The sequence below is a fragment of the Peromyscus leucopus genome, chromosome 2, assembly GCF_004664715.2.
Source record: "Peromyscus leucopus breed LL Stock chromosome 2, UCI_PerLeu_2.1, whole genome shotgun sequence".
In the NCBI taxonomy this organism is placed as follows: Eukaryota; Metazoa; Chordata; class Mammalia; order Rodentia; family Cricetidae; genus Peromyscus; species Peromyscus leucopus.
In genome coordinates this window covers 6,417,207-6,427,205 of record NC_051064.1, presented here as the reverse complement: position 1 = coordinate 6,427,205, position 9,999 = coordinate 6,417,207, and the positions used below count along the sequence as shown (strand labels likewise).

General features: G+C 47.5%; 1 protein-coding gene across 2 annotated transcripts; it reads right to left on the bottom strand.

The window, feature by feature from the left end:
* Nucleotides 1-3,424: 3,424 nt before the first annotated feature.
* Nucleotides 3,425-7,898, bottom strand: Fabp5 (fatty acid binding protein 5). 2 transcript variants are annotated; one of them, XM_028887564.1, is made up of 4 exons: nucleotides 7,505-7,898; nucleotides 4,678-4,850; nucleotides 4,293-4,394; nucleotides 3,425-3,702 (listed from the first exon to the last, which is right to left on the bottom strand). In XM_028887564.1, exons 1-4 carry the CDS (start codon nucleotides 7,581-7,583, stop codon nucleotides 3,649-3,651), a joined length of 408 nt encoding a protein of 135 aa, XP_028743397.1. In that variant the 5' UTR covers nucleotides 7,584-7,898; the 3' UTR covers nucleotides 3,425-3,648. The 2 variants fall into 2 exon arrangements, with proteins under 2 accessions (XP_028743397.1, XP_028743398.1); XM_028887565.2 differs by lacking the exon at nucleotides 4,678-4,850 and having other exon boundaries at nucleotides 3,662-3,702; nucleotides 7,505-7,752.
* Nucleotides 7,899-9,999: the final 2,101 nt, after the last annotated feature.

Genomic DNA, 9,999 nt, shown 5'->3' with positions numbered 1-9,999 from the left:
ACCCTTAAATTAACCCATAATTCTTACCTATGTTTAGCCACGTGACTTGGCACCTTTTCTCAGCACAGCATTCTCATCTTGCTTCTCTGCATTTGCTGGTAACTCTCTGACTCTGCCTTTCATCTTCCCAGAATTCTCCTAGTCTGGCTCTCCTGCTCAAGCTCTTCCTTCCCAGCTACCAGCCATTCAGCTTTTTATTAGCAAATGAAAGTAATACATGTTCATAGTGTACAAAAAAATTGTTCCACAGCAGCTGGGGGTCACCACAACATGAGGAACTGTGTTAAAGGGCCGCAGGGTTAGGAAGGTTGAGAACCACTGCTCTAGATCACTGAACCAGAAAATCACTGCTTCAGATAGAGATTCACTCGCATGTCTCTGCTCCCAGTGCTGGGATTACAGGCATGTTCAGCCATGTCTGGCTCTTTCCATAGTGGTGGGGATTCAAACTCAGGTCCTCATGCCTTCAGAGTAACCACTTACCATGAACCATCTCCCCGGGCCATCACAGCAGTTTTTACTCATGCTGAGCTTATACAAGTTTATACTTATTACTTGTTTGGGCTTATGGGGATACAGGCCTGTTATAGTTAGTGAACATCTGTATTGTAACCTGTTTTTCGAGTGGTAACTGGTAGGACAAAGACACAAGCAGGTAGGGAAGTGGAGAGATGCAAGCAGGGTCCATCTGACCCAGGGTGGAGTGTGGAGACACTGAGAAGCGACTGAAGTCTAGTTATATTCTGAAGGTGAAACAAATAGCGTTATTAGATAGGCAGTTTTAAAGACAGAAAGAAAGATAACTTCAAAGCATCACCTGGGAACTGAAAAAAAATAGCAGCCGGGCAGTGGTGGCACACGCCTTTAATCCCAGCACTCAGGAAGCAGAGGCAGGCGAATCTCTGTAAGTTCAAGGCCAGCCTGGACTACAGAGCAAGTTCCAGGAAAGGTGCAAAAGCTACACAGAGAAACCCTGTCTCGAAAAATCAAAAAAAAAAAAAAATGCATTCCTATGGATTGGGGCGAATACTACAAGAGAAATGGATTTGGAATGAAAATAAGAAATTTGACTTTGGAAAAACATCAGGCTAGCATCCTGGGCTGTTCAAATCAGAACCACTAGCTATATGCAGGTATTTAAATTTTTATTTCTAACATTAAATCACTCTATTCAGTTGCACTCACATTTCAAGTACGCGGTATCTACCCGCATGCCGTTAGTGCCGCCTTCATGGACGGAGAAGACATCAGAGAGCATTCCTGCCGTTACCATCACAGAAAATTCTACTGGGTGATACAGGTGGGGCCTGGAACCTTTACCATCATTCCAGACCCTGTACTAGTCACTTTACACACATTGTGTCTTAATATTTAAGAATGTTCCACCAGTGTTCCCTCCTTTGAAGCAGAATGTAACTAAGATTCACAGGAGTTAAGTCCTTTGTCTTAAGTCACAAGATTGCTCAGGGGTAAAGAAAAGGGCTGGATTCCAGGACTATCTGTCCAAGCATTCACATCAGCCAACTAGGGTTTAGAAATGCTAGACTCGTGTGGAATGAGACATTGCTTATACAATTACTGTCAATGGAACACTGAGGTAGCAAATGGACCTGGGGTAAAAGCACATCTCCCAAGAGATCCCATGTGTTCCAGAACTAAATCTAGTACAGTGCAAGTTCAATCATTTAAAAGGAAGCAAAAACCATCGATGAGGCTCCTGGTTTTCAGTGTCCTGGCTGATAGAAAAGCAGAACCGAGGTGCCAAAAGGTTAAGATGCATTTGGTCTCCTATGATCTTCAGCTTGGCATATGGAACCTTAGTGGGTACCTAGAAATATATGAAGTGCTTGGGACACAGTGGTAGGTGCTTGGCCATTTTGTAGCTGTAACCTGAGCTGCTTGCCACAATCTAAAACAAAGTTCCCTCACCCAAAATACCAACTGTTCTGCCACGTAAGAAATGTGGACCTGGGGTGACACTACAGTTGTGAACATCAGTACAGATATTAAAACATGGGGGTTGGTAGCAGTCTATGTGAGGTGAACCCACTCTAAGCGATCCCAAACGCTTGAAGTACTTAGCCCAGTGTTTGGGTCAGAGAGAATGTCAAATGTCTACAGTTATCAGAAAACAAAAAGGCAGGGAGACACCCCCACCCCCACCCCCACCCTGCAAAAAAAAAAAAGATGATTAAGCCATACAAAGCATTTGTCCAATCAAAACCAAATACATGAGCTGGGTGTGGTGGCGCACTGTAATGCCAGTGTTCAGAAGGAGGCAAGCCTGCAGGTTCCCCAGTGAAATCCTATCTCACCCATCCCAAGAAAAATCACTGAGATAGTCTACTTTTCATACCAGGGTTTTGAAGTCCTATTATGCACAGCTTAACTCGGACCTGCCACATTTCTAGTGCCCAGTAGGCACATGTGGCTCATGGCTACACACTGGCCAGAATGTCTCTTTTTGAGACAGGGTCCTGAATGTAGCCCAGGCTAACATGAAACTCATGGTCCAGCTGCTTAAGCACTGGCATTACAGGTCTGACTAGGTAATTTCTGAGATGCTTGTACATGGAAGGTGGTCACAGAAAAGTCTGAATTCACTTAGGGACTTTAGACTCAGCGAGCACATGCCAGAAAGAGGCTGTGCTGAGAAATGACCAGATACATTAAGTGAACATGGCAAAGTGAGTTTTGCAACCCAGCTCTACTTCCTATGTCCTTGAACAAGTTAGCTAGTCAAACAACCATTCCCTTATTTGCAGAATACAGATAACAGTGTCAGCCCCTCTGATGTTGTTCTGGAGAATGTGTACACAAAGATCTGTACCTACAACCTATTTCTCAAATGTGGATTGTGGGTATTTGTATTTGAGACAGAGAAATGCAAGAGAGCTTCACTAAAACTCAACTCTTCACATAGTACAGCATGGACTTCCAAATAGAAACGCACACAGAAGGACCTGAGAGCTGTAGAGCTTTTATAACTTATGATGAGCATACCATATTCTAAAGCTGGGAGAGTCTTTGCATTTGTCCAGTGTTCAGATTTTTCTCAACCCAGAAAAGTTCCCAGTAGTTGGCACATCCTCAGACCACTAAACGAATGTTCCATTGCAGTTTATGAATGTTATAATCACACCACTTAAAAGTATGAGCTTGGATCTTCCTTTATATTATAAAGTTTATGAAGCTACTTTTTAATAAGAATAGTCTCAAATTCTTGAGTTGACACAAAGTTCAAACAGTATACAACAAGCTTAAATGATTGAGCATGTATTCACTGCAAAAGTAGCTGGCCAAGCCTATAAATTGCTAGGATATATTAGCCATGAGGGACCCAGAAGAATACCTCAGAGTTTTTCAATTGCTAAATATTACAATGTCACCAATTTCCACTACCTTGAAGAACACACACACATCATGAATTAGCACAAACACGTTTATTTACTAACCAAAGGAAAGATCCTAGGTAAATCAACACTTTGACATGGCTTTCACGTAAAGTGTTGGTGATAAAGACAATCGAACACAGTCATGAAAAATAAAACTGAAGAAAAGAAGTAGTATGGATATTTATGACCTGCTCATTGAACTGAGCTTATTCACTCTTGCAGCTAACTCCTGTCCAGGGTGGTGACAAAATCCTTACTCCACTTTCTCATAGACTCGAGTACAAGTGACATTGTTCATGACACAATCCTAGAAGAAGAAAGATACAAAGTCAGGCTGGCTGTACATTCCAGAGCAGGGGTGATAATAACACGCTACGGCCAGAATCCTGTAAAATCTCGTCACAGACCTTGCCAATGGGGAAAAGGCATTTTAGCATTTCTGGATTTGAGAAGAGCTGGGACCCGCTGTTTTGTATATATGTACATTTGCTATCCTGAAGACCAAAGCCCTGAATATGATCTCTAAATTACTCATTTGGTTTTGGAAAATGTCTCTTAGTTTAAATAAATGGAAATATCTATATATGTCCGAGAGAGCTGCTTGGTAGCCTGCCAAGCTCTCAGGGATGCAGCAGGAAGAAACTGTTCCAGCTACACTCTGGGAATCACATCAAGTCTCCATCCCACCAAGGGCTGCCTTAGTAACGAGTGCTCTCCATTTTAAATTGTTAATTTGAATATTTTCTTCCTAAATCTCCTTCTCTTGTTAAAAAAAAAAAAAAAAAAAAAAAAAAAAAAAAAAAAAAAAAAAAAAAAAAAAAAAACGACCAAGAACAGTTATGGCAACTGTGACCACCAGCCCGAACCCCAGGGCGACACAAGCAGTTTGGCACTTACCACCACCAACTTCCCGTCCTTGATCTTCCTTGTTATTGTGCTTTCCTTCCCATCCCAGCTCTGGTGCTGAACCAGGGCACCGTCTGTGAAGTTGCAGACCGTCTGCAGAAACACAAGGGCCTCCTCAATCTTCCCGAGTACACGAGTTCCCATGACCCACACCCACCCTACTGACTTTATTCACAATACAACTATGTGCTTTTTGAACTGGAAACTTGTAAGATGTTTTCATTTTACAGTCCTGGGACTTTTACTAATTTTAATAAATTCAACTTCACAAAATAATTTTCACACTAAGTTCTTGGCAATAAGTAAAGCTGTTGTTAATGCAACCTAATCTGTCGTTCTAGAAGCTTCTCTCATCTCACAATATGTTATAGCTGACCTGAGTTTTTCTGCCATCGGCTGTAGTTTCATCAAACTTCTCTCCCAGGGTACAAGAAAACTGTGTCGTCTTCAAAGTGCTCTCGGTTTTGACGGTGACATTGTTGCCGTCACAAGTAATGATGCAGTCTGGTTTGGCCATGGCACCCATTTTCCTAAGAGCCAGTCCTACCCCTGCATAACAGGAAGTAACGTAAGGATCAGTTAAAATTGACGCAACAGAAGCCATGATTTAGTCCTAATCATTTCGTCAGCCTGGCCTACCCTCACCCACTCACTGACATGCACACGTCCAGGGTGTTGCAACAGAACGCATGTAAGCCTCATGGTCGTCCGGAGCTTGTGGGTGGGGGCGGTGATGTCGCCACCGGACTGAAGAGAGCTGGGCAAGCACCTTTAGCCAGAAAGTGACCGAACGGAGGCGGAGAGTGCTGACGACGTGGTTCTAAAGCTCTGCTGTTAGCCGCTGAGCTACGCGTCCTCAGCAAGTCAGGCAAGACTTTATTACTCCTTAACCTTAACTAAAGCCCTTGACATAGGCCCGCCCCGGCATGGTGACACACACATGTGATCCCCACATTCAGGAGGTGGAGGCAGGAGGATCAAGAGTTTGAGGTCAGTCTAAGCTGCAGAGAAACCTTGCCCCCAAAACAAAACAAAATTAAGAGGCAGTGGGGCGATGGTGAAAATAAAGTATTTAAAGTTGCAAACTTAGATCCTAGTTTAGTCCTACATATCAGATTCTGTCAACTACTGTATTCTCCAACCGGCACACACCAGGCCCCTGGTAAACAGTTAACAGAATATGCCGAAAAGAAAAGGAAAAAAAAAAAAATCAATCCTGAGGGATTCAAATAGTATAGTACGTAACACAGCTGCGATGTTCCTGTGTGTGTGTGTGTGTGTGTGTGTGTGTGTGTGTGTGTGTGTTGGGGGTGGTAGTGGTGGTGGGGGTCCACCCTGGGAAAAGCAAACATTTCAAAGCTGTTTAACAACATACTTTCCATGGTAAGGCTCTTTCTGTGTACTAGGAACCTGCCAGTGTGATCTGAAAACACTACGATTTGACTATTTGGTTGATATTTGTGTAGTCTGTTTCTTTACAGTAGTTACACAGGTGTGAAATTCCACATTACTGAGTTACGCATTAGCTTATAATCTATGTACTCCTCCTTGGTGACAACACTCCTAAGGAACCTGGGATATTTTCACAAGAGAGGAGACGATGACCCAAGTGGAATGATTTATCACGATGCTCATCCAGGTTTCTGTGCTCCCGAACCCTTCTGCTGTGCTCCCCTTGCCCGGATGTCTATGGGTCAGGCCTGATAACCTAACTCCAGAACGCCCGAGAACCAGCCACTCAAGCATAAGCACCCGGTTACTTTCAAACAGTGCTCTCTACTGGTGCTCGCTCACACCTGTGCACCTTCACGAAGTCTTGGGTGAGGCCAGCAAATGGCACTTTCCAGACTCACTTTAGTCTTCCACTGGGTAAAAGGAAAGAGACGAAAATCTGCGTTCACATTCTGCTGACATTATAAATACAGGCATGATTCACCAGAGGCCAGGCGGAACCCCGCAGTGTGCTGGATACTGGCTAGAAGAGAATGAAACCTGGTTCTGAAGGGTGGAGGTGTCAACAGACTGTCATTGGGATACTGGGGACAGAAGCCTGGAAAGCTGTCTCCTAGTCCCAGCAGCACCTTTCCGGAGAGCATCCCTGTTCAGCTAACCCCATCCCACTTCCTGGCATCTGCGACAAAGGTCCGTTTTGTTTGTCTGCTCACAGAGAGCCAGGCAGATCTCTGTGAGTTCAAAGCCAGTCTGGTCTACAAAGCGAGTTCCAGGAAAGGTGCAAAGCTACACAGGGAAACCCTGTCTCTAAAAACCAAAAAAAAAAAGGGGGGGGGGTAGGCAAAAGTGGCAACAGAAAACGAAGCACTACTTCCAGTGAGAGTGAACTTGAACCTTGCTCACTCTCTGGCTAGGTTTTAAGAGGCAAGTGGCTGCTGCAAGGCCACACCCATCCTATAGCAGTGAGCAACCCCAGGCCAGCAGTTTTTGATTATGGTTTTCCAGCCAAGCCCACGGTCTCCTTGCTCCTCACCCTCCAGACTCAAGAGACAGAACAGAGCAGTCGCAGGGCTACAGCCATGCACATGGGGTTTTTCTCCGTGCTTCGCCCATAGGCCACCAGCTGCCCGCTGCTGTGTCCAGAATGAGCAGAGCCAGCCAGCAGCCGGTCCAGCGCCGCGGGAGCCACGCCTAGCCAGGGGCGAGGAGAGGACCTGAGAGATGCTGCAGAGAAAGAGGTCTGAGCAGCATCCTCATTCACCGCCTCTAAAGGGCTCCTGCAGAAACCACGCCCTACCACACGGTGTCCCCACGGAGATGGGGGAAGGGGAGTCGCGCCATCGAGGAACAAAAGATGCTGCCGGGTGGGCATGGGGAGTGGGTGCTGCCACGATGGGGTCAGGTGGTGTGGCAGGACGGCGGCACCGGGTTGGGGACAGGAATAACAACAACGGAACTTTGAGTGGGCTGACTGTAGGGGGTCCACAGCAGGACGTCTGGCACGCGCCCCTGCAGGACCGGAAGCAATGAGGGGCTGGCTGCCTCGTGGGCGAGAAACCGAAAAAAGAGAGAGGTGGGGCAGTTCGCCACGTCCCGAACCCGGCGGCGAAGGCGCGCACTCCATCCTAACGGCCGCATGGTGCTCCGCCCAGCTCCCGGGGCCGCGTGGTGGAAGGGAACCCACACATCCCGGGGGTGGGGGGATGCCAGTATGCGGATCAGGACCCGGGGGCTCGGCGGTATATCCTCACCTAGCTCCTTCATGTATTCCTCAAAGCCGTGGCTTTCCGTCAGGCGCCACTTCCCCTCGAGGTCCTTAAGGCTGGCCATGGCGGGCGGGCGAGCGGGCGAGCACGAAAGCAGCAGCAGCAGCAGCGGGGAGACGCGGTGGCGGGGGCGCTGTGCGGCTCCGGGCGCCACCGCGGCTTATATCGCCATGGTGTGGGGAGGTGTCGGACAGCCAATAGGAGGTGCGCCTCGCCCAGGCCACGCCCCCTCGCCACGCCCCGGCCCCATGCGCCCCGGGCCGTGCCGGGGGTCTGAAGGTGCCACCCTAGCTGCGCCCGCCCGGCTGGGAGGCCGCGCAGCTCCCGCAGCTCCTGCAAGCCGAGACTGGCCTGGCGCGCCCTACTCCTCCCCCAGTGACAGTTCCGGCACAGTCCCGCGCGTCCGCGCGCCCAGGAAACACCCCCCCACCCCACCACCACCGGACAGCCTGGCCCCCACCGGCCTGCGCGCTGTGGTCCCACCGCCCTGCCGCCGCCCTGCACGACAGGAGCTGATGAGCCAACGCCTGGCGCTATGGGCATTGATTGGCCGATCAATGAGTTAATTGATAAACTGCAGTCTCCTTAACCTTCACAAACCCACATCCTACTCGCTCCGAAAGAACCTGCTGACCCCACCCTCCCGCCTCCGGGGGCCCTCACCAGGGCCTCCTCTTGGGTGGTGCTGGGTAAGATTAGAATGACTCTGGAAATTTCGTTTCTCCACTAAACGGTAGCAAGTTTCGGCTTCTATGACTGCCGTTGCCACTGGAGAATTTTACTAGTTTCCATTCCCCTATAAGGGATCAAAATGATTACTTCCCTCCATCTTTGAGGTTGTTGGGCTGGGCTATGAATTAGTAAACTGCCTCGAATACACTGATGAATCTTAAAAAAAAAAATCATATTTTATCACTTTGATATGTACAGAAGTCCCACAAAATATGCAGCTCCAAGGACAGTCAGGTGACAGGAGCTGACAGATAGATGGCATCCCGAGTTACAGAACTTAAAAGAATCTGGAGGATTCGGGAAGGCAAAGGGAGCATATTTTATGAGACAGTGAGAAGAGGAAAAAAGGTTATGGAGAGGCCAAGTTAAACAGGGTCTCCTACAGCCTAGGCTAACCGCACACTTCCTATGTAGCCAAAAGGGACCTTGAGCTCCTGATCATGTCTTCAGCCACCAAGTGCTGGGATTTCAGGCATGTCCAACACACCCTGCTAAAGTTGTCACGGCACAGAGAAAGTCAAGAATAAACTATACACGTCGTTGGGGAAAGTCTACCACACAACTATTGATTTTCACTTTCAGTGCAGTATTTAATAAGGTAACCTGTGAGGTTCCACTCTTTGTTATGGCACAGACTTGTATTAGATAATTTTGCCCACTTACAGGCTAATGTGACTGTCCTGAGTCTGAGGGCAGCTGAGCCATGACTTTTACTAGGTTTGGGTATAGACAACAACTCCAAACAAATTTATTCACATCTGCACTTCGGTAATGCTGATTCCCGTGTGAGGAGTACAGTGGTTGCTTCAGATCCCCAGCACTCACATAAAAGCTGGGTGCAGGTGTCTGCAACCCCAGGACTGAGGACTTGGAGAGAGACAGATCGCTGACATTCACTCGTTCAGCCAGTACAGCTGTTTGTCAAGCTTCGGGTTCAGTGAGAGACCCTGTCATTCAAAAAGCAAGGCAGAGAGCAACTGAAAAAGACAGCTGACGTCAACTTCTGGCTTCTCAGACATATCTGAGGGTTCCATATTTTCACCTACTAAGGTTGTGATATGTTTTGAGCCCCAACATTCCAGTCTGACTGAGCCCCTCAGTTTACTTCTTGCCCTGGTAATACTCTCTGTGTATGGATTGTGGATCTTTTCAGAGTGTCGTTTTTCACAGAATCTTACTGGCTGCTCCCACACCTCATGGGAAGTCGTATGGACTGAAATGAAAGTGTTGCCACACAGACCAGCTGTTGCCATGGAGATGATGTCAGTTTATTGAGTATCTACTATGCACTACATGGTCTTTCCTGGCATTTACACCCCTGAACTCTAATGCCTGCTGATCATTGAGGAGGGCTATCCCAGTTTGGGGGAAGAGGAAGTGAGGTAAGGAAAGTTGGTGGCAGGGAGCAGAAGAACCAGAATCTGCTTCGAGGACTTTCTCACGAAAGACCTTGTGAAACATGACCACACCTGCCTGTCTTTTGTTCACGGTGCCTGTGAGGGAGGTGAGGGCAGAGGCCACAGCCACTCTGCCAAGACACTAATTATTGTATCATCCCTCACACAATTAAAATCTGAGAAGCATCTAGGATGCTTCAAGAAATTTTCTGGCCTGCATTTCCTTTATTACAGGTTCCTACTCTGAACCCCAGTGTTCCCACAGTACCATTTACACACTGACCTGGCCATGCTACTGTCCCAGGAAGGGCCTGAGTACCCACATCTGAGAGTCCATTGATCAGAAAGCAA